General features: G+C 45.0%; 1 protein-coding gene across 5 annotated transcripts in view; it reads right to left on the bottom strand.

Annotated features, from left to right (window-relative positions):
* Positions 1-27959, bottom strand: part of SH3KBP1 (SH3 domain containing kinase binding protein 1) — a 316536-nt gene that overhangs the window by 138288 nt on the left and 150289 nt on the right. For all 5 annotated transcript variants that reach the window (XM_037512632.2, XM_037512636.2, XM_054695818.1 and 2 more), the window contains one exon: positions 10269-10372. In XM_037512632.2, the coding sequence (XP_037368529.1) occupies positions 10269-10372 (104 nt within the window). The remainder of the gene's footprint in view (positions 1-10268; positions 10373-27959) is intronic.

Below are 27959 nucleotides of genomic sequence, written 5' to 3'. Positions count from 1 at the left end.
TTCTTCCCCTCGCCACACCCGCAGCTGTCCTCACCGTGGTCACAGCACTGTCTGAGAGGAGTGGCCCACAGGGAGACAGCCGAGGTCTATCATTAGCTGCGGGGTGGGTGGAGGGGCTGAAAATAAAACCGCTGCTCATGGCCTGAGGGTGCACTTCCCATTACAGAATGTTACCAGTGGGGGGCAGTTACCAGTGGGGGGCAGTGTCAGCAAGAGCTGTTCCGGACTGTTTCTCCCTTTGGCCTGCTGCTTTCATGACAAGATTCAGAGACTCACTCTGTCCTTCGCCAGTGATATTCTACTTCAACTTCCTGCATAAAGATGAGGACACCAAAGCCCAGAGTGATTGCATTCATTCATCCCAGAGAAGAGCAGAGTACCTTGCACACCCTGGGGGAGATCATTCACGGGGCTATGGAAGCCCTGATTCCCCCACAAAAGAATTTTTCCTTCCTGTGAGAAGCAAAGGGAACCAAGAGACTCTGACCGTATTGGCCACTGTTCTTAACCAAGTACCACCACACCCAGGTCTGCGCGCCCCTCCCAATTGCGCCCACAGCGGACGAGCACCGATCCTGCACTGGCCTGGGACCGCCACACAGACTCACTGGTGAACAAAACTGACTAAGACCCCATCCTTGAGAAGCTTCTGCAAGGAGAGAGGATCATCCGGGGCCTGTACAACCCTTGCTTAGAAACCAAGCTGGCTTAGGCCTCTATATTTAAAGAGCCACACACATCCCTCTGCCACCAAGTGGGGATTACGACTGCTACCGGGGCCCCACGGAAGGTAACAAAAGGGGCAGTCACCCAATTTCTCGCCAACGTGCGCTCCTCCGCCCAGTTTTCTGCAGCCCTTGTCTCCGAGCTGGAACAAACACCACACCCACCCCAGCCCCCACTCCTGTGTCCCTCCATGACCGACCTGACCTGCTCTGAAGGCCATGGCTGTGTCCCAAGAGAGCCCACCTTCACTCCAGAGCAGGGAGCAGGGTGGCTTATACCAGGGAGAGTGCGAGAAAAAAAGACGAGGTAAAACCACTTGAACACTCTGTGCTGTTCTGGAAACTGTCCTGCAGTTCCTGCCTCTTCACAGTCGCCAGCATCCAAGTGGGCCCAGGGCTCTAGGAGGTCACTTCCAGCTCTTAGCCCCGCAGGGGGTTAGGGAAGCACCCGGGTGCCTTTAACACCTCCCCTTCCACGGAACCTTCACAAGTGTTATCTGCCTCCCTAAGGCAGTAAACAGGCTGCCAGTGAACGCAGAGATGCCCCTGCTGTCTACACCCCCCCCGCCCCGTTATTCAGAACTGTTCCTACTTATTTATTATTGTTCAAGAGTCCTTTATTATTGTGTTATTTTTCCCGAGGGAACCCTGGTTTCCAGCGCTGCACGGGATGCGGAGCAGAGGTTCTCTGCCCCCCCCGTCCTGAGAAAGGGACCGGGGCACCTGCCCTAGGGCGCCAGTATCAAGGCAGGAAAATCCATTTAAGGGGAGGGGGTGCAGCTTTTTTTCCACCCAAAGTTTGGTCACAAGCGCAGGAGGAATGAGGGGGCCAAGCACAGGGGAGAGAGGGGCACACAGACTAATGAAGCCAGCCTCAGCGTCCCGAGAGCCGCCTCACCGCTCTTTCCAGAAAGGACAACGGACGAAAGGCTGTTAAGGGAAGGCCCGCACCTTGACATTGCTAAGTCTCCTCAAATTTTATTTGGAAATAACCAAATAAGAAATTCAATAATAGTCCTCTCTCCTACCTAGGAGAGGGAGGGGAACATATTTTGCAATGAAAAAAAAATTAACTTGAGAATCATTAAGATGGTTCTCTTCAAGTTTTAAGAATTGAGGTATAATTGACATACATGCCCAGAACTTCTTTCTTTTTTGCTACTAGAAAGTGCTAATGTTAATAAGTTGTCATATGCAAATTCAAAAGTGATCGCTCCCAGCAACTTAGTAAGAAGCAAAGGTAAAGTGGTGTGGAAAATTGTCAGGTACCGGGAAAGCGGCTGTCGTGATGCAGAACACAACAGTGGCAAGATGCATGTAGAGAGTTTGTATGTCGCTGTTTGAGGAAATGTAAGTGGGAAAACAGCAAAACTGTTGTTATACTTTACATCTAATATATAACTTATGTAGACGAGGTGGCGGAGTGGATAAGGCGAGGGACTACTAATATATAATTGAACATATTCACACAAAACTGAATTAATAAATACTTTCCGTCAACATTTGCTTATAGTAATCACATTTGTAATTATATGTTCAAGTTGATCAAAAGAAATATGGGGAACCCTAGCATTAAAAATATGAGTAAACGTCCAGTTCTTAACAGTACAAGTGGATCAGTTTGCACAAACACATGCCCCCATGTAATCCACACCTCTACCAACATAGAACATTTCCATCACTCCAGGAAATTCCTTTGTGCCCCTCCCCAGTCAATCCACCTCCAAGTAGTCACTGATCTGATCTGTGTTACCTGTGATTAATTTTGTCTTTGCTAGAACTTCATGTAAATGTGCTAAGACATAGTTTTACCATTTGAATTGTGCTGAAAAAAAAAATACAAATTGTTTCTAGAAAACATCTATTAGAATTAGTGGGGAAATATTTTTGAGGGAACCGCTTCCTGAAGGCATATACACCTACATTATTTTCCATTTTAGTTGCTTTAAATAACCATCCCCGTTGCTCTGGAGACATGGAGAGCTGGCTGCGCTAAGTATAAACAAGTGTTATCTAGGTCCTCAATGCCTGCGCCAATATTTCCCAATTCCTGTGTGGTTCATTGATTTAGCTCTTCCTGGCAGGACCAGAACATTACATTTACACAGGAAGTTAATTTTTATTCCCCCCACCCTTGTTCTTCTGAGAATAAACCCCAAAGAGAACTTTAGGGTAATTAAAAGGGAAATGATTAGCATCATGATTTTCCTCACCATGGAAAGGGCTTCTGTGAGGGTTTCGTAGACACCCTCACAACACCTCAGCAACACTTGCTTGTCCTGTCCTTTAAAACAGGTGCAGATTAGTCTACAGGTCCCCACATTCCTAAGTGATAACCATTCTGATGAATCAAAATCCTTCAGTTTTGTGCTGTCATTATTCCCAGGGGGAAAAATTGTATAGGAATGTGTTTAATCTTAGAAAACATTATGTGTATGGAGCCTTTACAAAGGGTTTTCCTCCAAAAATTCAGAGTGGACAGCACTCCACCAGCTCCTGCTACCTGCCCTTCCCATCTGCCCCCAGAGTCACAGCTCATCCCCCAATTCACAGCAAGGCTGTCCCAACATTTGCCCTCCTTCCTCCAGACTAGCCCAGCATCTTCCACAACCTGTGCTTGCAGCAGTAATGCAAACACTTCTCACCTTCCACCTGTCCCAGTGACATTTTACTGCCCTAGAAAGCATCTTTCTCACCTTCACTGAGCACAGTTCATCCTCAGGGGATGCATGCCATGGCCACCCTTCCCCGGCAGGTGCCTGAAACCTCACGTCGTGCTATACTGTAGTCTGTCCCATACATACACAGCTATGACAAAGTTCTAAATTAGGTACAGTAAGAGATTACCAGTAACAATGAAAGAGAATAATCATCACAATACACTATAAGAAGTTTATACGAATGCAGTCTCTTCTTACACATACACTCTGCCTCTTAACAACTGATGATGTTCTACTCACCTTTCTTCTTGTGATGATGTGAGATGATATAATACCCACATGAGTAGTGACGTAGGCACTGTGATGTGGCATTAAGCTTCTGAATATAAATATACATTTTCCATTTATTATTTTTGAACTGAGGTTGACCACGGGTAACTGAAACCTCAGAAAGTGAAACCACAGACAAGTGGGGGGACTACTGTGTCTTTGTTTTTTAATTCCTTTCTCATTTGTCAATACCATCATTTGCCATTCTACTAACACCTTGGGTTATTAGTTACCTTCTTAGCTTGTTGTCTCTTAGTCTCTTTGACCCTCCCAAGCATGGTTTGAAAGAGATTCTGTTCAGGAAATCTTTGAATCTCTACAACACACTTTCACTGAGTTAGCACTCAAATATTTGATAAATCTCATGCTATGCAAATCTACTACAAATCTATTTAAACTTGCCAGCAGGTTACTTTTAGACAGCTGTAGCCTGTTTTGTACACTGGTGATGCTAATCTAACCACATTTTGTTCCCTCTCCTTAATATGCATGCTCTACCATCTCTGTGCATTAGGAAATCAGAGAAGTCTACCCCAAAGTTATTTGGAAAAGTAGCCGTAGAGTAGCTTGAGCTCTCTGGATTATCAAAGCCCAATAAACAATTTTTTATATTATTATTACCTTTTTTTGAAAAGAGATGCAAACCCTTTGAAAGCCAGGGGATACCTTAATGAATAATAATTTGAGTATGCTTTGGTCCCCCATTAATTAGTCAGCTTTTAAATGAATTTGACTTCTTATGGGCAAGTATAAAACAAAAGGCATCTTTTTCTTTTTTTAACAAGCTACCCTTCAAAGCTCTTACACCAAAAATGAAACAAAATCTACTGCTCATCCACATCCACAAAGGTTGGTGATTGAGCTGAATTTCTGAAGAATGTCAAGGGCCTATCTGACAAAACCAAATTTCCTGCTATGGGCACCAGAAGGAAAGTACATACGTTTCTTGACATTGCAAGCTACCATCTTTGCAAATTACAAGGACAGGTTCAATCAGAAATGGAAGCCCTCTGTGTCTAGCCAGCCTGACTGGGGACCACTGAGGAGTACTTAAAAACTAACCACAAAGAACAAATAAAGCAAGAACCTCTGAACATCCCAGGTCACCACTAAAAGAGACTAAGATTACCCAACACAAAGGGCAAAAAGCCACTCCTTTCCCGGGTTTTAGATAACAGACAGGAAAACAAAGAGGCTCAGACACATCTTACAAAAAAAAAAAAAAATCCCAAAATAGATGAAGCCAGTCTCAAAACTCCAGAGCCCTTCAAAAGCCATTTCCCCTGGTAACTCTGTCCATGTACCAATCTCTACCCTTGTCATTAACACTTCATCTACATTTATCAGTCCTCGCCACTCTGGACAAAATTGATCCAGGTATATATTTATAATGATTTCTTTAAAAATATCGATCCAGGTGTCCAGCCTGCTTTTCGTTTATCCGTCAGGTTCACCAAATGATGAGAACAGACCTGCAGCTCTCCATCAGGGGCAGAGGCACAGTAGGCACTTTCTTGGGCAGCCTTCCCTTTGTCAACTCCGCTCACCCCCAGATGGCCCTGTGCTCCCCATTTCTTCCCAATGTCATGTTGTGGACCCCCTGGCTGCCTGCTCCAGGCTGTCTGATGAGGGGCCACACTGTGTCTACACAAACCTGCACAAATCTGTTGCTCTAAGTGCTGGCACATGATATGGTTAATCAGCAGAAAAATATGTAAGTGTGAGGAGAAAGAACTGGGGAAGGGCACATACATACATAGATGCACACATGCATACATACATGCATACATACATGAAGAGAGAGGGAGAGAGAGAGAGAATGCACACGCAATGATTTGAAGGTCTAAAAAATACCTGCTGCCACATCACATACAGACAAGACAACTGAAAGAGATTGGGGATGGGTGGGGGTGGGGAGCTGTAGAATTTTAGATTCCAGTTGCTTCACTTCTGTCATCAGTCTACTTTGAAAAAACCAATGGGAATGATAGAGGATGTGTTACAGATACAGAGAAGGTGGACCCCAATCAGCAAACCCATTATTTAAGAAAGTGCCTTAGCCCCATGAAGTTGTATAGACAAACAGCAAATGAAAGTATTTTTATATTTTAGACTTAAATGTTAAGATACATGTTTCATTTTTATTTCTTTTTTCTTTTTTTTTATAGAGGCATGTTATTTATTTATTTATTTGTTTGTTTGTTTGTTTGTTTATACATGCACTGGGTACAGTCAGAAGCGCAGGAGGGTGAGAGAATTCACCAGAGCCAGAGCGGGGAGCAGAGCAGGCAGAAGGACCAAGGTACACTGCTGAGGGGAGCAGTGGGCGGACCCTCCTCTGGTGGCCGGGGAGCAGCCGGGAATCGAACCAGCGCCGCAGAGGCCGCGGGCAGCTTCGCAACCCAGCGCTCAAAAGCTGCGCCACCGGGGAGGCCCATGTTTCATTTTTTAGGATTCTCTACTTGATTCAACTGTTTCTGAAAACCATTCATATACTCAAAATACTCCTAAGAGTTTTCTGTGGGGGAAACATTAATTCCAAAGAGCACCTGCACCCCTATGTTTATAGCAGCACTATTTACAATAGCTAAGCTACGGAAACAACCCAAATGCCCAAAAATAGATGACTGGATCAAGAAGATGTGGTCCATATATACCATGGAATATTACTCAGCATTCAAAAAAGATAATCACATGCAATTTGCAGCAACATGGATGGAGCTGGAAGGGATCATGCTCAGCGAAATAAGCCAGAAAGAAAAAGACAAATACCAGATGGTCTCACTCATAGCAGGAATCTAGAAAACCTAAATAAGGGGCCAGGGAAAAGAATAACTCTAAGAAAGAAAAAATCAAAATCAACAAACAACTATGAACCAGAGACACTCTATGGGGGGAGGCAGGGAAAGGTGGGATTGGGGTCAAAGTAAGGGGGGTACAACTGTATGGGGAATATAAAAATAAAATAAAAAAAAAGAGTTTTCTGTGGGGGGTGAAAATGTGTATGTGTGTGTGTGAGTGCATGTGTGTAGCATCACAATCCTATAGAACCAATCTATTAATCAATCAAAAATTATACACAGTACATCCTATTTATATTGACCAATAGATTGGTTGTTTCTATAATGCTGCAAAGCTATTACTATAACTTCAACATGTCCTTGTGGTTTAGGGTTCTTGTTTATTTAGGACTTTTGTTTTGTTTCTAAGTCTTCAGTGGAATAGAAAATAGCTACTTACTGGCATTTATACAACATTCACTGTAAGAGCAAAGGACAGGTTTTCCACAGTGATAACGACCCCGTATCTGCAATATTACAAGTAAACTGCAACACTGGGACCCTGACTTTGATGACATGATTTTGTAAATTTGCATTAAAAGGCCAATCTTTTTGTTTTGTTTTGTGTAAGTAGCTGAGGTCACATAGTTACTTTCCTTCTTCCTAGGTGACACGAGCCCAGCATGGGGCGTTCACTGAACTGGGAGTGAGTGGAAAGGAGACCAGTGATATAGCGGGGTGAAGTTGTGTGTCATCTGGAGGAGGAAGCTGCCCTTCAGTCCTGCTTCCCCTCCCCTCCCATGCCCTCCCCTCAGTAACCCATGCTTGCTTTCCCTACAGCCAATGGGTGGGTGAAGGGGTGATATTTCCCAGGCCTTTATTAACAATTTCTCTTATCTTCATTCGCATTGCCTCTTTTAATTAATTAATTAATTTATTTATACAAGCACTGGGTACAGTCAGAAGCGCGGGAGGGTGAGAGAATTCACCAGAGTCAGAGTGGAGAGCAGAGCAGGCAGACTGACGAAGTACACTGCTGAGGGGAGCAGCGGGCGGCAGGAGAGGTCTGTGCGCCATGTGGGACCCTCCTCCGGTGGCCGGGGAGCAGCTGGGGATCGAACTGGCGCTGCGGAGGCTGCGGGCAGCTTCTCAACCCAGCGCTCAACCCCTGCGCCACCGGGGAGGCTCCACATTACCTCTTAAGACATTATTACAACATTAAGGAAAAAACCATCTATGACAACCATTTTTAATTTTGCTTCCTTTCAGCCTTTGACCACATGCTTGTAGGTATGTTTCGCGTAAGTCTTTCCAGTGTGTGCAATTCTATGTTCTGATGTGCTCATTCATTTTGGGGAAAAAATCTTTCTATACTTCCATTTATTCATTTACTTATTCAGTTAGCTTTTACTAAAGCGTGTACTATGTTTTAGGCACTATTCCAAGTACCATGAACAGAGACAAAAACCAGATCCCTGCTGTTGAAGGAATCTCAAGTTGGTGGAATATAGATACAGAATATAGATAATGCAGCACACAGTATCGTGACAAATACAGAGGCAAAGGCCTCTGTGCTTACCATCTTAATGGCTTCACGATCTAGTTGGATAGTGTAACTTAAATCACGTAACTATTCCCTTTCTAAATTATTTTTCATTATCACAAGCATTGCTGCAATGAACACGTTTCACTTTTTTGTTGTTGTTGTTAACCATTTTCTGGGGATAAATTCCTAGGGGTGAGATTACTGGAACAAAGGGTGTTAATTCAGATTTTTTATAGCTCTTGATGTGCCTTGTTAAACAGCTTCATATAAGAATCATAAAGCTACATAAAGTCACTAGTTCTAAGTATTGCCAACAGTCTTACCACTAAGTATTTTCTTAGGATTTTCAAAAGCAGGAAGCCATTATTGTCTTAATTTGTATTTATTAAATTAACAGCAGGGTGGAACTTTTTCTCATGGTTAAGATTTCTATTTCCCCTGTGGGGATTTGTGTTTAGGGCAAATTTATCTATTATGTGTCACTATTACAATAGCTTCCTACTATATTTTCATATGTTACATACACAGTAATGTTTCATCATAATTTATTGCAGGTTTTTTGTACTGTTTGCCATTCTCTTTATCTAAACTCACTTCAATTCATACCAAAATGTTAACTTAAAAAAAAAAATTTAGTCACATCTGCTTATTTTTCCCTCTGGAATTTCTTCCATGGTTTCCATGTTAAGAAATCTGTTCTTCTACCATTAGCATAAATGTTCTACTCTGTTGTCCATTCTTCCTTTAATTAAAAAAAAATATTGCAGCAACATGGCATTACAATATTACATAAGTTTCAGCTGTCCATTGTTGACAATAAACATTTTACTCATTCGATTTTAAACCACTATCTCCTCTGTGCCCTTCCTGGCACCAGGGAAAAAAGGAATGAATGAAAGATATACCGATACAGAGTGTCCCCACCTGGGAAACAGGCGACAGAGCTTATCACATGTCTTCCCAGTGCCATGCTGGGAACCCCATTAACTGATTCTCCAGGGACGTCTACCTTTGTTTGAGAGATTATGAGATGATTCTGCCTTTACTATGTATGAGATTAGTTTCACAACTCCATGGGTGCTGGTGTTAGCTGGCAGAAAACCGAAAGCGATGCAAATGATCCTTGTCAGATAGCAATAAAAATAAAATTTAACTGGCAGAGATGCAAGTGAATTCTCCCCTTGAATTCAACCTCAAAGATTATAGTTTTATGCCCTACAGGACACTATGTAGTAGTCTTGCGCCTAACTAGGCAATCTTAAGTAACTTTTTCTTTCCGTCACTATCAGGAGTTTGCTGGCCTTACACCTTCTGCAGGTCCTGTCATTAACGAGTGAAATAAAGCTTTGACGCATGCGCACATTTTGCTTGTATGAGCGTCAGGAAATCTGGCTGCTAGCATCAGCCCTGCCACTGCCACCCACATCATCATTTAACCTCCTCCTTGACTTCTAGCTTCCTTTTTTGCAAACCATGGGTTTCCGTAAGGTCGCATGGTATTCAGGAGACCAAAGCAATCTAAAACTGCATTTCTATATACAGGAAGAGGTGTTGGACCAAAATGAACCATCAGGTCCTAAGTGTGCAGCCCAGGACCCCTTGGCCTGAGGAGTGGCGCCTCAGATGCCCATCCCAGCATGTGGCGGGACTACCCACTGGCAGGGCTGGCGGAGTACCCAGGGCCACACAGGAGAGGGAAGAACAAGAGCCTCAGGCAGGTGGATCCGGCTTCAACCCGCAGCTCTGCCTCTCCCATCATCTCCTGAGTCTCTTTCCTCAATTGATGAAATAAAGTGGTTGGGATGTGTGAAGGGGCCAGTGAGTAAAGCACTTGTCACTCCTGTCACATATTAGGTCTTTTAATAAATGTCCCTTCTTTCCTGCCTTCTGAGCCCACAGTGTTGCCCACAATACTGAGTCTATCCCTTAGCGATGGTCATGGTCACTATGGATACCCAGAATCCACTAGTACTTGAAGCAGAGGGGAAAAGCCAAGGTGGCACTGTGTTGGCATCTCTGAGACACCTAGTACAGTGTGTTAAAGGACAATGATTTTAAATGGCCGCACACCTTGGCCCAACCGGCCTGGAGTCATTCCTCCCTGGAAAACTGTTTCCTCCATGAGCAGACTCTGGAGGTTCTACCATCCACCAGGATGAGACCAACCTGCCATGGGGGGTTTGGACAGCCTAGGTAAGGCTGCCGTGCCACCCGCCTGGTCGCTTACCTCTCCTACCACCTCTATGATGTCACCGACTTTCAGCTCAAGCTCGTCATCATTCTGGGGCAGGTAGCTGAATGCCACCTGGCACCGGCGCCTCCGTCGCTCACCTGGATGGGAAAAGCAAAATGTTTAGACTCAGCTCTTCTCTTAAAATTAGATTTTAAAGAGAGACTTCCTAGGCATGCAGGCAAATTAAGCTGACTTGTTTTAAATATGCTCTCTGGGACATGGCTAGAGGCACGGCAGCCCTGGTCTTTTAGAGAGAGGCAGTAAGAAAGCAGAGCAATGCTTCCTGGTCTTTTAAAAGCTGCTGGTTCAGAAAGGCATGGATATGAGAAATCGATCTGTTGGTGCAGAAGGCAAAACCCCACCCTTGAAGCGCTGGAACACAGTGTTGCCTTAAACGGTTTTCCATGGATGTGGCATTGTATTTGCTGCTGTTGATTTTCAATGAAAGCTGATGTGATATGGTAGAGAAAAAAAGAATGGTCTGCTTCTAATGCTAGCAAAGCAGGGGGATTTCTTCCCAAATGTGCAAAAGAAAAGATAAAGTATCCTGGCCTTTTTCTCACTAATCATCACCCTTTCAACATGCTGGAGCTCAGGCCTGATAGCAAAGGCTGATTAGATTTCAGCCTGTTCTTTGTGCCATTTCAACTGCCCCCCAGGGGTTCGACAAATCCACATCTGTCCTCTTCCCTCTGTCCCAGAGGACCCATTAGCAGGATCCCTGGCTGCTTACACAGAACCAGCCCAGCCAAACCAAGATTAAAGCCAGGGTCACACTTCACTTGACAGAGGACACTCAAGGTCACAGTGGAGCCCAACTGGATGGCCCTGGCCAAGAGCAAATTCAAACACAGACGCACTGTCCACAGCACGTCCACATCACATTCGAGGGAGAAAGAACCTACCTGTGGTATGTGTGACAGAGACAGACAGACAGACAGACAGACAGGCAGGCAGGCAGACAGCAGTAGAGGCCCAAGCCGGGGAGAGGTAGACAGGAATTAACAACTGAGACCGGCATGGCTCAGAAGTTTGTCGCTCTGGGCTTACCACCTCACATCTTTCCTTCCTGCCACCACATGGCCTAGAAAACCAAAGGGCTCAACGACTTCAAGGAGACACATTTAGAAATGCTTACATTATTTTAGGATACTGACTACAGGGTTTCTTTTCCGTTTCTCGTCTTTTCCCTGAGAAAGGGCGCCTCTCAGGACTGATCACAGACCACATCGCCCCCCCAGCAGCCCAGCCTCACACAAAGAGGAAGGCCTTCGCCACATCTGACATATTCACTCATCAATATTTTTCAAAAGCCAGTGGCCTAGTTCTCTCTGCTCCATTTTTCTCTGCCTGAACCTTACTAAGGGAGAACAGAGTTAACAGAGGGAAAAGGGCAGAAGTTCAGAATCAATACCTTGTCTAATCACATCTTGGTGACTACTCCCCACCCCTTTGCACAAAATCACCAGCCACTGGCTTTCATGAGCCCGAACACCACTTTCTCAGGCCAACGCCGAGGGGCTGATGACACTGTCGGCAGGTGAAGTAGGGCAACCCCAGTGGGCCTGGCTCTCCCAGAGACAGAAAGCGTACCCCAACTGAGAATGGTACTCCAGCACAAAGAACCCCACCACTATTTCTTGGCTTCGGATATAACAGGAGGCAAATAAAGCACTCTGAGTCACAAAGGATACAGAGTGCTCATTCTCTTCATGACAGTTGTGATGTAGAGGGGACCTTGGTACCCTTCTCTAGCCCCTGCGATGCCCCTGCCCCCATTACACCCCTTCAGCTGAAGTTCTACTGTATATTTTTAAGAGCTGTATTTGCTAGACGTTATAATAAAAGCAAACCCTGTAGCTAGAAATCTGAACATGAAATGAGTAAACATGACAAATGTCTGAAACCCAACACACACGAGAAGTCGCCAAACTCCTGACCAAATCGACTTATAAATAACATCTGAAGTCCTAATGTTGGCTGAAGTCATAAAACTGACTTTTAACTCTGGATCGCCACAAAGCCCTCTGGGAAAAGTAGCAAGTAACTGACACCGCACAAAGGGGCGAAGAATAACCTAATGGGCTGAGGCCCTGGAACAGAGTAATCCCACTTCCCTGCATGGAACTTCTCTGAAACTGTCTAGAATTAGGAAGGAGGACAGATTTGGTAAAGTCTCTCTGCCAAACTAGTCAATAGCTCTTAGAAGTCTCTGAGAAGATTATTCAACTGGTGGCGTGAAGTCTCACAAAGCACAGTGCCAACAAACAGGCCCGGGAACCGTAAGCCCTACAGGGAAGTGTCCAGAGGCTGCTGGTGGCAAAGGCGCCTGACCTGACCCCAAGCAGAAACAGTTGCTCCCTCTCACACTGGGAGAGCCCATGATGGTTTCTGAAGTGCTTCTGATACCCTTCACCTCCCTCAGCCTGGCAACCACGTGGGTCAAAAGAAAAAGGAGCCAGAATGAACAACCATTTCACCAATGAGGACTATGGGGCTCAGTGACTTACCCGAGGTCACCCAGTTACTAAGTGGCCTCCTGGGCCTGAGTTCAGAGCTCTGCCTCCAGTGCTGGATGAGCCAATTCAGTTCACATGTCGTTCCCGACTCTCTGTAATCTGAACTTAAATGCACATGAACAAGACTCACCTCACAAGGCAGCCCTGACAGGTCTCTATTGCCATACTGCATGATGGTTACAAAACTGACATGCGAGAACCCATGTTCACATGTAGGAACGCAGGCGCACTCAGATGGCAAGGAGGCCCACCTCAGCTCCCTCGGGTGACCCCAGAACCATCTTCCATCTGTGACCAGCTTTGTTTAATCAAACAGTAAGAGCTAACACTCACTGAGCACTGACTGTGCCGGAGACTGCTAAGCCTTTTATATGCATTACCCCACTTAATCCTCCCCTGGAACCTCTGGGGTAAGAACAGTGACCTTCTTTTTATAGATAAGGCGGCTGATGAGGCACTCAGAAACCAAGGATTTTACCAGAGGTCTTACAGCTAGAAAACAGCGCCCAGGATTTCAAGCCAGGAGATACACTGCAGAGACGCTGCCTCCTGTGTCTGGCTGTTCTTAAGACTTCTCGGTGATGGGTCTTAGGACAGCAGAGTGGTCTGGGTGGGCTAACATGGTAAATGGTTAAAATGTGAAGCCAGGAAGTGAAAAACCGCAAATCAGGAGCTTTTCCTTACAGCTGCCAGGAACTGGGGCCCATATTTTAATGAAAAAAAGCTGGTTTTCAGGAGAAGCAAAGCAGTACATTCATATTCTCTGAAAGTGAGATAGAAGAAACGGGAAAGGGTGCTATGACCCAGCCTCGGAAAGGACACACACACATCTATATTCTAGAGCCTCCTAAGGACCTTAAGGCATGAGAAAATTTCACTAGGCTAATCCATTCAATGACCACAAAAATAGAATAACAAATAAGCATCAGTGAAAAAAAGGAAGTCTTTGGTTCAACTGAAAATGCTCAACATGCGCACAATCTAATTTTTCACATCCCACATCCCCTATAACAGAATATGTATCTAATGATGAGGATTTAAATGATTTGATTTTCAAGGACTCCACTAAATTAATCAAATGTATCCCAGCTACATGCCTAGCAAATGTGGCCTCAGCCCAAAATTGTGTCACGAGAGAAAACATTGATAAAAGTCAAAGAAGAAATCCCTAATTCTCAGTGTCCAGTTTTACTTCTGGCATATTCTCCAGACAGGGCCTATGTGAGAAGGCTGACATTTGGGGCAGACCTTTAGCACTGCACCCTTTGGGGCTGGGGTCAGGGATCTACATTTGAATCTGACCTCCCGAGTGACACTATCTACAAAAATCTAAACCTCAACAGTTCATCAGCACAACTACTTACAGGTCACACCAGGTGACAATGGGAAAACACCCTGAGGGAACAGGTGGTCTCCCCCTTAGAGGCCTCTAGCCAAAGGGTTTGCAATCTTGACTGCACATTGAAACCACCTGGGGGAGCTTTGGGAACACTACCAAAGACTTTCAAAATAGCAGTCCCCTAGGAATGAGGTCCCCATTGAAAAATGGCTTCTTTCAGGGCTGGGGCAAAGAAAATACAAAGTGACACTGGAACAACTGGTCATGCCAAAATTAATGAAATGCTCAAACCCTTGAGGGGCAATGTCAAAAGGACCCAGGGATCAGCTTGATGGGGCTTCCACTGGCCAAAATTGAGACAGTAACATTACTGAGGGGTGAATTATCATAGATTCATTTCAAAAATAAAGCAAGAGCCCCATACAGACACATTCAGTAAGCAGCCAGACTGACATCAAGGTAGACGGGTAGATGGATAAAACTTGGTAAGTGTGGAATAAGCAGGGAAAGCTCTTCTTTACACAATGTCAACCATCAAAAATAAAAATGATGGACATACACAAGCACATTTTCTAACCATTATAGCAATAACTGATTCTGGCAAGACTCATTGGTTGCTAAAACCACCTGATGACAGTTTGTGGGGATTAGGACATTTACAGAGTCTCAAAGGATCTCCCCCCAGATTGTTCATTAATTACAAAAGGAAACTGGTCCCCTTGGAAGGGAGAAGCCTGGGGATACAATCTTACCCAAGTGATCAAACTGACCATGGGGCAAAATGACATCAGGGGCCTCCTTATTCAATGACCTGAGGATTTACCGTCACCTACAGGACTCTCCTGCCCAACCATTTAACCTAATTCTAACCAAGAGGAGCTAATTATGCAAATCCAGAATGAGGGACAGTCTACAAAAACTCACCTGGGTTTTTTTAAAGTCTTAAGTAAATATGTGAGATTTACTTGAAAGATTTTTAAAAGGCTAGGGAACTATTCTAGATTTTAAGAGCAAAGAGCTACTACAATTAAATACAATGTGAGACACACTGGGGGGGGCGGGGAGAGGAAGGACTAGGGTCAAAATAAGGGGGGGTGCAATTGTTTGGGGAATATAACCAAAATGAAAATGCATACATTGTGCAAAAATGAAAAATGATGTAAGAATTATATAAAATAAAATATTAAAAAAAGGGACTTGTTTTCCCAAAAGAGACAGGAATCAGTTATTTGACAAACTACCATTTTCAATATTAGCCTAATACATAAACCAGGTGAATGGTATGTGCTGTGACTTTCACTTCACAGACCTTTAGAACAGCTTCACTAAGCAGTATCAACTCTAGAAATGTGTTCTGGGGGGGCAGGACTGGCGGGGTAGAAAAGATGGCGGTCTCGGCTATGATTTACCAGTAAGCATGACGAGAATGCGACACCTCCCCAGGTCACTGAGCAGCATGTAGGCTTCATTTTGTGTTTTTTTTAATCTTTTATTTTCTATAATTCTTACATCATTTTTCATTTTTGCACAATGTCTGCATTTTCATTTGGGTTATATTCCCCATACAATTGCACCCCCCCCTTATTTTGACCCTAGTCCTTCCTCTCCCCGCCCCTGCCCCCCCATAGTGTGTCTCTGGTTTATAGTTGCTTGATTTTGATTTTTACTTTGTATTAATTAGTCTTTTTCCTGGTCCCTTATCTAGGTTTTCTAGATTCCTGCTATGAGTGAGACCATCCGGTATTTTTCTTTTTCTTTCTGGCTTATTTCGCTGAGCATGATCCCTTCCAGCGCCATCCATGTTGCTGCAAACTTCTTAAAGAACTTGTTTGTAAGTGAACACCTTTATGCAAGGGAGCAGGTTTCCTATGTCAGGATGGAAAAATGATACAAACCAAATTAAACATTCTGTTAAACATCCATTTGACTTGGGACAGGCGATGTAGTGCAGGTGAGGGCAAAGAATGCTGAGTTGCTGATCCCGTGACCCAGCATCATTCCTCTACTGAAAAAGTTTCCACTAGTCACCCTGTTTCAGTGGAATGTAACTCAAAGGAAGAGGGCACTTCAAAGACTGATGGCGCTCCAGAAAAAAAAAAAAAACAAACAAAAAACTCATGGGTCTTTCTTTACAAACCCCACTTAGCAGCATCTGGACTGCATTGGAAACGGACAGTATTCCATGAACAGCACAGCTTGGTCACTGGAGATGAACCTGTGGGATTGTCCCAGGGATGTGTGGAATTGACATCTTTGCATAGCAGAAAACTATCAATCCATTTCCCTGCTACTTCAAAGACAAGGTTCATCTAAAAGAGGTTATAGCTACGCCAGCGCTCATTTACTCCCAAGACCCATCAGAACACAGGAGAAAAATAGAGAAGCAGTAGGCAACCACTGATGAGCACCTCTGAGCCATGGAGAAGTATGGAAGGAAGCTAATTTTGTTGGAGATGAAGGAAATGAACATCAATTAGCTGTGTGTTGTGTACCACGCACCCAGGTGGGTTGCATGCCCTCCCCCAGTCCTGAACCAACCCCCTGAGGTATGGGGCACTGGTCCCATTTTTATGGACAGGCACAGGAAGGCTGCAGAACTTGTCCACGGTACACGGGTTCACAGACTGTGGTTTGTAGTCCTCTTCGTCCACCAGCCCAAGATAATACCAGGAAGACAGGTTGGGAATATGTTTCAAGGGGACTCCAGATGCCAAGGTAAGGGTGAAAACCTTATTTTATGAGAACCTGCCCAGAGAGGGTTTCTGGGAGGAGGGAGCAGTGCCAGGTATCAGGGCTGTGCAGGACAGCTTGGGGAAGGACGCACAGAAGCAGGCTGATGGCCTGACAGAAGACTATGAGGATGTCTGAAAGGCCTGGCGCAGCAGCCATACATGCAGGCAGGAAGAGGTGGCTCCTCAACCCTGTCTTCAGTTGCTGCGTGTCTGCTTCCCTCTTGGAGGCCCATATCCCTTTCATAGTCATCACTGATCGCAGCCCCTGGTTCAGCACCTGTCGGAGTCAACGTTCAACTCTTTCTTAAGGAATGAATGAATGAATGAACGAGTGAATACCTATTCCAAATTCTGTGGGTCATGGTTCTGAGAACTAAATCTCCCAGAGTCAAAGGGGCAGTGGAGGAAGATAGGACAATGGAGGCCAAGAGTGAAAAAGCCTTGACCTGGCATTCAGCGGGACACTTACCACTGTGTGCTCCAAAGCCAATGATAGCGTGGTTAAGATGGTAAATACTACCTTACCCTTTGGGGGGGGGCTTTCAAACTTGAAGTATTTTTTTTTTTATCTCGAGCCACAGAATGATTTTTATGGTCAATAAGAAATAACAATACTTTGGAGCTGACCACGTAGGAAAAAAAAAAAGGCTGGCTGGTTGTATTTAAAAATATAGAGTACACTAATAAGCAAAGATAAAATAGAATGCTTTTTTTTTAAAGTTCATCTGTTAAGTGCTGGGAGTAAGGGGGAAAAATGAAATAAAATGGGGAGAAAATGAAATAAAAATACAGTCCCTTAAACCTAAGAAACTGGGTTTTAAAACAAGTGCCTAGGATGCTAAATTTTACCATAGTTTAAAAAATAGCCAGTAACACCTGAAATTGTTGCAGCCATAGGGATGAAAAGATGGTCGCCCCGTAGTCCTGCCACTGTGTCAAAGGGTGCCCTGCACTGCAGGCCAAAGCGCCTGTAATACTAAGCGATGACTGATCCACTCCTCTCTGCCATCCTCTCAAAATTTATCCACTGTCAAAATTCACCCACTGTCAAAATTATCCATACCTAAGAGCAAAGAAGGGCTATGTCTGAACAAGAAATTATGTATATTTGATTTTAAATTTAGTTCTCTTACAAAAGGGAAACTATGTAGGCAGAGACCTATGTCTGAGAACGTTCAGGTCAGCATGGTTTCTAAGAGCAGACGCACACACGCACACAGCGGCCGACACAGCAGCGTCCTGAGAGGGCACAGCCACAAAACCAGGGTGTGTCCAGTCCCTGAAGAACTAAGCAGCCATTGAACAGAGCGAGCAGTTGTATGTGCACTGACATGAGAAAGGCAGCCATAATACATTAAGTTAAAAGAGCAAATCCTATAATGTGTATCACATGATCCCAGCATCATAAATACTCTCTCTCCTTCCCCTATAACTTAACACCATAACACCAAGGACTCTTATTTACTCCTGATCACCTACAACTGGCACAGAGCACACATTCAAGAAATGTTTATCATTCAACATTCAACTAACATGTGGGGCCTGATACAATGACAGGAATGAGTGTCTGTGCATATGAACACCCCTACGTAAGAGCAGAAAACGGTAGGGAAGGGTACACCCCAAAGTAAAGGAGGGATTTTGGAAAGCGGGCTTAGGGGAATGTAAATACTCATTTCAATGTGTCTGCACATCAGCTTGTTTCACAAAGAGCACGCTCCACACTGTAATCGTTTTGTAAAAGCATCACAGTCACCAATGAAAGTAATTGTCTTGCATTATGCTCTGATCTTTCTGATCACAGACTGATGACATTAATAGTAAAAGTTAGTTCCTCTTCTCCAAGTAAATAAATTGGATCAGGCTGAAAGCTGTTTATCACAGACTGAATGAGAGGGCTAGGAGCTTCCAGCGCCAACTGGTTGTGGCTGGTCCATGAAGACAGCGGAAAGTGGGTGCGCTGGGGACACCTCCACACCTGCAGCCCACACTAGTTATTACTCTGATCAGATGTGCTGCAGAACCCCAAGGAGCACCGCAATATCCTGTCAGAACCAACTAAGGTCATCTTCCCAGCTGGCTGCTGACCACACCACCCAGGCAGGACCTCCCTCCTGGCAGTGGAGGGCCTGTCTCTCCAGAGCTCGCTCACTCTCCATCACAGGAACACACACACACACACTGAGTCATGGGGCCTCTGTCTGGGTTTCCCTAACAACAGTTGCTTTGCACCAGCACTGCTTTCATTCCACTGTACTTTAATTATCTCTGTCAATTTATGTTTGTCTTTGCCCCTTTAGCTCTGACACCTGTCAACTCTTCATTCACACTTTTTTCAACAAAATGCAACTCATTTACCAATACCTGCCTTTGCTCCGTGATGGTTGTAAGGATGCCATTTCGTCACAAATGCCATTCCCAATCCACCTGTGAGCCCAGATGCCAATATTCAGAAACAGAGACAGGACACACATCCCTGATCTAGTCCTTCCTCAGTTCAAGGAACCTCAGCATCTAGTGCCCTGTTTAAAGAAGTCACTAACAACAGCTTTAAAGTCAGTCAATTAACAGATGACCAAAAAAAGGAGTTTCTACTACTACCATAATGCACAGAGGGGCCATTCATTTAATAAGCCAGGTTTCCACAAAGGCTATATATGGATCACTTCCCTGTTAACAATGTTACCCAATAATTCCTTGGAAGCCACATCTATAATTTTGGTGCTATGGGCATGAGCCTCCAACCATAATGTCCTCCACCTCAACCATCTTAGAAAAATGGCATATGCAGTGGAGTACTATTCAGACAGAAGAAAAAAATCTTGCCACTTGCAACAAGTGGATGGACCTAGAGCGTGTTGTGCTGAGTGAAATAACTCAAAACTGAGAAAGACAAACACTGTGATTCCACTGATAAGTGGAAGATAAAGAAACAAAGTACGCAAACTCTGGACCGTTAAGAACAAAATGGTGCGTAAATCAGGTTAAATGGGTCAATTCACCAAGGAGCACCGCAATATTCTGTCAGCAGACCCAGCATGGCGGCCACCTCATGCAGCCTGCCTTGGGCTTCTTCCTCCGTTTCCTCATGTAGGAAACTGGAATGACGGGACAGACCTACTTACAGAAGGCCTTGTTGTCACCCAAGAGCCTCCCTTTTTTCCATTTGTCTTACATTCATAAATGTTTTTAAAAAAGTTTTTTTGATTATTTATACCAGTTCAACCAATTTTCTTTTCACCAGCCTTCCCATTGCATCAGAGAGAGATAACAGACGTACCCTGGAAAGCAAAGTCAGCAGGGCCTCCAAACACGCCCCTGGCCTTCGCCCTTTCCATAGGCTGGTCCCAGCATGCCCCTTAATTCAGGTGACCCAACCCACAGGGCCCCCCTTCTTCTCCAAAATGGCCTGGGCCTGACTCTCCCAGCCCAAGCCCCCATCTCTACCGGGGACAGAGTCTAGGATGCTCAGAGGAGAAAATCGGATACATAAAGCACGTTGCTTTTCTCTGCTTTGGCGAGGCTGATTTTGGCAAAATGCCTGAAAGAACTCAACGTATTTATAGTTTTGTTTGATCTACTTTTAAATGCTCCATGCAGAGTCATTCAAGTGAATGAGAGTACAGAATTTCAAAGGAAAAACTAAAGGAATATTCTAAATATGTTATTTCTTGAGCATAAACAAGATTTCTCCCTTCTATCCAACACACTCCCTTCAACATCCCTATTTTTAAAGGCATTCTCCAACTTTGCTGCTGACAAATGGATCTAAGAGACCCCTAACTTTTACAGGTGAGGAGAAAGGGAGGGAACAAGATGAGGGGAGAAAAGAGTGGAGCAAGGAAGAGGATGCGAGGGGGCAGGTCCATCTACATATACGTTAGGAACTGTAGCAGAGGACTAGAAAATCATAAAGACACCCCCCCCCCCGGGGTCCGGCTGTCTTGCCTATCCTCAGAGAATTTTCAAGAGAAAATACCCACCATAAAAAAATCCAGAGTTTCCCAATTTTTTAAATCAGTACCCAAAAAATGGCCACTGTTCTAGAAGATTTAGAGAATGACAGATAATTCTGCAGATTTTTCTGTTTAGGAACAGGGGAGATCTTTATTGTAGTCAAATTTTCTTTAAATTTTGACTCATTTTTAATAGTTTCCCTTCTTATCCCCATCAGAATTAAGTGAGGGAACCTGGATGTTTATGACTTTTCTTGATGCAAATGGGGATTTTCATCCCCACAATTCCTTCTATATCTAAAATGCTAAGCCCTATAGCAGAAGTTCCTAACTAGGATTTGTGGCTAGAAGTCAGGGCTTCTAAAAGTGAATGAGAAAAAAGACATTGTAACTGAAATTTGGCCTTTCTTTCCACTATGGATATAGACAACAACCCACACTGATATTAGCAGCACTTGTGGATTTTATTTTGCTCCCATTATATGGGTAGATATTTTCATTTCACATTATGGTGGGTGCAGTTATCTTGAGATATCACATTCATCCTGACTTCAAAATTATGACAGCTTCTAGACCACTGCTGGGTCTTGTATTTAATACAAGAATAAAGACTATGTGTTGGGCCTCCCCTGGTGGCTCAGCAGTTGAGCGCTGGGCTGCAAAGCTGCCCGCAGCCTCTGCAGCGCCGGTTTGATCCCCAGCCAGCCGCACCAGAGAGGGTCCCACATGGCACGCAGGCCTCTCCTGCCGCGCCCGCTGCTCCCCTCAGCAGTTTTGTCAGTCTGCCTGTTCTGTTCCCCTCTCTGGCTCTGGTGAATTCTCTCACCCTCCCGCACTTCTGACTATACCCAGTGCTTGTATAATTAAATAATCTTAAAAAAAAGAATGTTACTTATATTTTCACAGTATTTTGATAAATGTACTACAGTATAATTGGTTTCTTTTGTAATCCTATGGATTTTATTTCATTCATTTACAAACAGTATTCTGAGAAAGGGACCATATGCTTCTCCCAACGGGCAGACAGGTTCTTCTGCAATTTACTAGTGTTAAGGACTGCAATCAAGAGTATGCTTTGCAAGGAAAGCCAAAGGTGCAAGGGGAAACTATTTATAAAATAGAGCAGTAAACACAACATCTGGACTGTTGGAATGTTTCACAGGGTTTGGAACAGCACATCCTGATAAAAGAACCACACTGGGTAACTTCACAGGTCCTGACCCACGAGTGGCCGTGTGGCACAGCCTTCAGGAGGCTGCCTGCGAAGTGTCTTCTTATTCCCTGGGTCAGTGGCTGGCGAGAGTCCTGCTGCCATCTGGCACCTTGGTGTAGTCCAGGTCCATGCCCATGATCCCTTTCACCAGGGCCAGCCCAGCTGATTTGCAGGCTGATACCTGCCCACTCCCTCAGTGTCCCCATGCAACTGATCCCTACCTTGCTCTCCCTTTGCCAGCTAGTGACGTTCTGGAAAGCACTACAAACTCCCTACCCAGGACAAAGCGGTCACTAGGGCTTCCGTATCCCCAGGCCCACACAGCTGCACTGCCATTCTATGCATGGGTGTCCCCAGTGCCTGCCGGCAGTGAGAACACAAAAGTTCCAGGAAGGGAGGTGAGCTCACGCTAATGGCTGCACGGGATTTACCTGGAGGGGCTGGTTCCACTGTGCTCCCATCTTTGTGGTATCACTAGAGGCTGAAGGACCCTAAAGTCAGCAGATCCAACTAGATTGGAAACATCTAATTCTTCCCCCAAATTTTTAAAATCAAGAAACCATCCATTCCACTTTGAGGAGCTAACCTCCATACAATGTACATGAAATGGGCAATAGTCCGTGCATAATGCTCAGTGCTACATTACTCAGAGGAGTGAAAAACTCAACTCATCTCGAACGTCCTGGTTTAGGGGCCTGGTTAGTCAGGCCCGGGGCAGCCACACGGGGATGATGAAAGAGTGGCGCAGCTCTCACTGAACCGTGAGGCAGTGCTCCAAGAGTCTCCGCAACACAACCAATCACAGTACAGCATCTGCAGAATCACCCCATCTGTGTGAAAAACACCAGTGCGTCTGCATCACTGTGCACTTGCTGAGGTGGCAACCTCTGAAACTGACATGTTTGCGGTCAAATATCCGCAGTCCCTCCTGACTCCACCTATTACGCGTGTGTGGAGATGTTCTTAGGGGACAACCAGGAGCCTGGTCTCCTTGGGGAGTACAATTGAGGGAAGGGGTCTGCTGTCACTCTTCTCGCCACAACTTTCCTTCAGTCGTTTACTGCTCTAAGCATGTGTTACTTTCACAAGATGTCTGAGACAACTTCGGGTGAATCGAAAAGAAAACGTACAACTGAAATAAACAAAAGAGCAGCGTGGTGTAAACACCACAGTATAAAAGCTGCCTTACCCGGGAGTCGGGGGGCGGTGGGGGGGCACAATTTCATGGGAATCAGAATAACAAAGTCTGTTACTGGGGGGGGGCTTCCTCTGGGGACAGCAAATGGTTTTGTCACCAAGACCCCCCTCCGGAGGGTGCTATCCAGGCAAGGTTTCAAGGTTTCAAAGCAAGGGGACAGGGCAGATGAAGGGGCTGGCTGCCTGTAATGGGAGATTTGTAAGCAGACATTTCCCCCCCAGTAGGTCAGTAATGTGTACATTATCTCTCTGTTCAAAGTAAACAAATATTTTTCACATTTATTTACGCAAGTCCTACTTTCTTTCTGCATACGGGAGAGCAGCAAAGGAGAATTTTAAAAAGTGGCATCTCACACTCAGAATGTTCCTTTCCCAAGTGGATCTGCACCTTTGTTCTCCCCCTCAGAGGGAGGCAACCGAGCATCAGGAAAAGTGTAAATTTAGAAAATGTAAATCTCAAGTGTCAATCTAGAAATCCTGAGGCAAGAAAATGAATGTAGATTTATCCGTGGAATAAAGGACCAGCGGAGGGGGGGAGAGAAATGAAAGCACAGGGATGTCTCCAAAACACCGATTCCTGTCTCTATTACTCACTTCAGCACTTTAAGAGCTTGACCTCAACAGACTTCATTATAAAGTTTTCTAAATATTACAAGCCAGTCTCCTTTTGCAAGATGAAACTCCCTGGAGAGCAGGAATTGAGTTTTTCTACAGTGGAGGTTGGCAAACTTGTTCTGTAAAGGGCCAGAGAGTAAATATTTTGGGCTTGATGATCTCTGTCAAAACCAGTCAGCTCTGCTGTTGTAGCATAAAAGCAGCCACAGACCATACATAAACGAATGGGTGGGGTTGTGTGCCAATAAAACTTTGTTTACAAAAACACACAGTACCAGATTTGGCCCATGGGCTGTGTTTTGTCAACCTCCGGTCTACAGGAAGGAGTGGCCAGGGATGATCTTCTATTTTGTTCAAGAAATAACAGCAGGAGACATTGCTCAAGCTGAATCATCAGTTTAGAAGTGGCCCCTTCCCGGAAGCCTTCCCTGACTGCCTCTGAGGCAGCGGCAAAGCACAGCACCCAGTGCAGAACATTCTCTTCACACTCATCACAACTGCCTGGGGCACTTCCATTTTCAAATCCTTAGGTGGGCCACAAGTGAGCTGGCCGCTGTGTGGATTAGCAGCCCTGCTCAGAATGGGAGGGAAGGATGGAGGGCAGGACAAACACACAAATGATGAAGAGGATGAAGTAGGAGTTAAAAATGACCCCAAAGAACCGCTGGGAAGAACTGAGGGTTGGGATATCACCCACTGAAATGCAGAAGCAGCAGCAGCAAGAACCTGGCAGAGAACCTGCAGCTCTCAACCACGTGGGGCGAGTGGGGACATCAACCCTGGTCCTTCTCCTGCAGACCACCTAACTGGGGCAGGCTGGCCAGGGATGGGTTCAGGGGTGGGCAGGCAGCCCTCAGCCAGGGTAGCATTGGAGAGACAGAGATGTGCCTGCCCAGGGGATCTCAAAGGAAAGATGCCCCTGTCCTCCCACCACGGGATGTGCACAGGGAAGCCCATCGCAGCAATTGGGAATCAATGCATGAAGTAAACACAGCAAGAGGCAGGGCAGGCAGAAGAAACCTGGGCCCCAAGGAGCCAGCCTGCCTCTGGGCTTCCTGTTGTGCAAGACAGATGTATCCCTACAGCCTAAGCCAGCTACACCAGGGTGTCTGTGACTAGCAGCTCAAGACCACTAACCTGCAGAGTTCTGCAAGGGGAGGCGGGCAGAGGCCAGCCAGGAGGGAGGTCTGCACAGAGGTTAGACCTGGGGGCCTGTGTGTTTCATGACATTGGCTGAGCCTGGGAGCAAGTAGACACAACAGAAGATGCTGAAGATGGAACCATAAAAACAGATTATATCTGAGAAAATGGAGAAGAGAAGTTAGCATAGTAAAATACAGACACAGGCAGAATGAGGGTAAGGGCAGCAAAATTCAGAGGTACAAAAGGCAAAGCACGTGTTTCCAGAGTGAGGCAGCAATCCAAGATGTTATCTGGAGTTAGGCAGAGGCAGCATGGAAGGAAGGGGTCTGACAGATCTGGGTTCACACCCAAATTCCAGCACTAGCTTGAAGCATGATCTTGGATAGGTCACCTAACCTCTCTGGGCCTCGCTTTCTGCAACTATAAAATGAAGACAATGCATTCAGGCCCTAATTTTTCAGACCTCCCTGAAACAGTACCCTTGGTCACCCAACTTTAGAGTACTGGCCTTAAAGACCGAGTTGATTTCCTCGCCCCCCACACAAGACCTGTTTTGAAAAACAGAGGGACAGGGGCTAGCAGCGTGCTGGTTTGGGGCCCAGGCCTCCTGAGAACGTGGAGGCTTCCAGTGACTCCACTGCACCTCCACCACTGCCGTGCAAACATGTGCAAGCTGGCCTGCTGGAGTACCCACGACACACAGCAGGTCCCAGGTGCCCTAGGCGTGCAGCAGAAGCCAAACGAACTCAAGCTGACCTCCAGACACATGAGGAAGCCCAGTCAAAATCAGAAAAGCCACCCAGCTAGCTCCCCACTGACCCCAGATTCAGAAGCAATAAATGCTTACTGTTGTGGGCCACTAAAGTTGGGTGGTTTGCTACACAGCATTACTGAGGCAAGAAACAACTGATATAACAATGCCTGACACAGAGCAGGTCCTCAAAAAAAAAGGTTTAAGACAAACATTCAGGGAGGATCAAGGTTGCAAAAATACTGTATCATTTATTTATGCTGGTGTTATTTCCCTTGACTGTTTCTCCACAGTCATCAAAGCCAAAGGGTAAAGAGAGGTTTCTAGAATGATTCTTTTCTAGAAGTTTCTAGAAACAGTAATTTTAGAGAACAGGAAAAGGTTCTTAATTTCCTACTTGTTTATTTTCAGCTAAAAAATGCAAAGGGAAAATAAGGCAGAAGAAAAACTCTCCTGACACAGAATTCTCTTGCTCAAGTCATCCTTCACTCCTCAAAAAACACACAATGCAATGGAGACACGGTAATATATGTGACACAGCAACTGCTACTGCTAATTTTTAAATTTTCTTAGCTAATTGTCAGTAGAAGGGTGCTGGGCATCTGTCATATTATTCTTGCTCCCTTTCTATTGTGTTAAAACATATGTGATATAAAATGCACCATTTTAACTCCCTTAAGTATACAGCTCAGTGAAATTAAGCACATTTACCACCACCACCACCACCATCCATCTACAGAACTTCTCTCATCCTTCCACAATGAAACTTCATACCCACCAGAAACAGTCACTTTCCATTCCACCCTCGTGTCGCCCCCTGGTAACCACCATCTACTTTCTGTCTTTATGAATTTCCCTCTTCTAAGGTGCCTCAGACAAGCAGAACCACACAGTATTTGTCCTTTTGTGTTCGGCTTACTTCACTTAGCATCATGACCTCAAGGATCATCCATGTTGTAGCCTGTGGCAGAATGTCTTCCTTTTTAAGGCAGAATAATATTCCATTGTTTGGATAGATGTGTTTTGCTTATCCATTCATTCACTAACGGACACTGGGGCTGCTTCCACCTTTTACCTATTGTGAATAATGGTGCTATGAACAGGGGTATGCAAATATCTGCTCAAGCCCCATCTCGATTCATTTTTTTTTTTTTTATACAAGAGCTGGGATACAGGCCAGAGGAGCGGGAGGGTGAGAAGACTCGCCAGAGGCAGAGCAGGGAGCACAACAGGCAGACAACAGAAACACACCACTGAGGGGAGCAGCGGGCAAGACAGGAGAGGTCTGCCGCACCATGTGGGATCCTCGTCGGCCAGCTGGGATCGAACCCGCACTGCAGAGCTTCACAGCACAGCGCTCAACCCACTGTGCCACTGGGGAGGCCCTCGATTCATTTTTCTGTATTGTTACGAAAACCTTAAGGTCATAGGTCATTTTATTATGCTTCCTTCATTGATATTTAGATAGTTTGCTTTTTTAAAAAATATTGAAGGTTTGTGGCAACCTTGCACCAAGCAAGTCTATCAGCTACTTTATTCCAACAGTATGTACTCACTTCATGTCACATTATGGAAATTCTCACAGTATTTCAAGTTTTTCATTATTATTACATCTGTAGTGATCTGTGATCTTTAATGTTACTATTGGAATCGTTTTGGGGCACCATGAGCTAAGCCCTTGTGAGGCGGTGAATTTAACTGATAAATATTATATGGGCTCTGGCTGTTCTGCCCATCTCTCTCACTTTCCTTGGGACTCACTATTCTCTGAGACACAACAAACAGTGAAATGAGGCCAATTAATGACCCTGCAATGGCCTCTGAGTGTTCAAGTGAAAGGGAAAGCCCCACATTTCTCACTTTAAATCCAAAGTTAGAAATGATGAAATTTATGAGGAAGGCATGTCGAAAGCTAGGCCTCTTGCATCAGTTGGCCAAGTCGTGAATGCCAAGGAAAAGTTCTTGGAGGAAATTAAAGGTGCTATTCCATCAAACACATAATGATAAGCAAAACAGCCTTAATGCTTGCTGAAAAGGGAGAAAATTTTAGTAGTCTGGCTAGAAACTCAAACCAGCCATGACACTGCCTTGAGCCAAAGCGAGCCCCCAACTCTCTTTGACTATAAAGGCTGAGAGGGGTGAGTAGCTGTAAAAGGAAAGTTGGAAGCTGGCAGAGGTTGGTTCACAAAGTGTAAGGAAGGAAGCCATCTCCATACAATA

Source organism: Talpa occidentalis, unplaced genomic scaffold (assembly GCF_014898055.3).
Source record: "Talpa occidentalis isolate TD23 unplaced genomic scaffold, MPIMG_talOcc4v2.1 talOcc4.15, whole genome shotgun sequence".
NCBI classification, from domain to species: Eukaryota; Metazoa; Chordata; class Mammalia; order Eulipotyphla; family Talpidae; genus Talpa; species Talpa occidentalis.
This window is presented reverse-complemented; position numbering and strand designations above follow the sequence as displayed.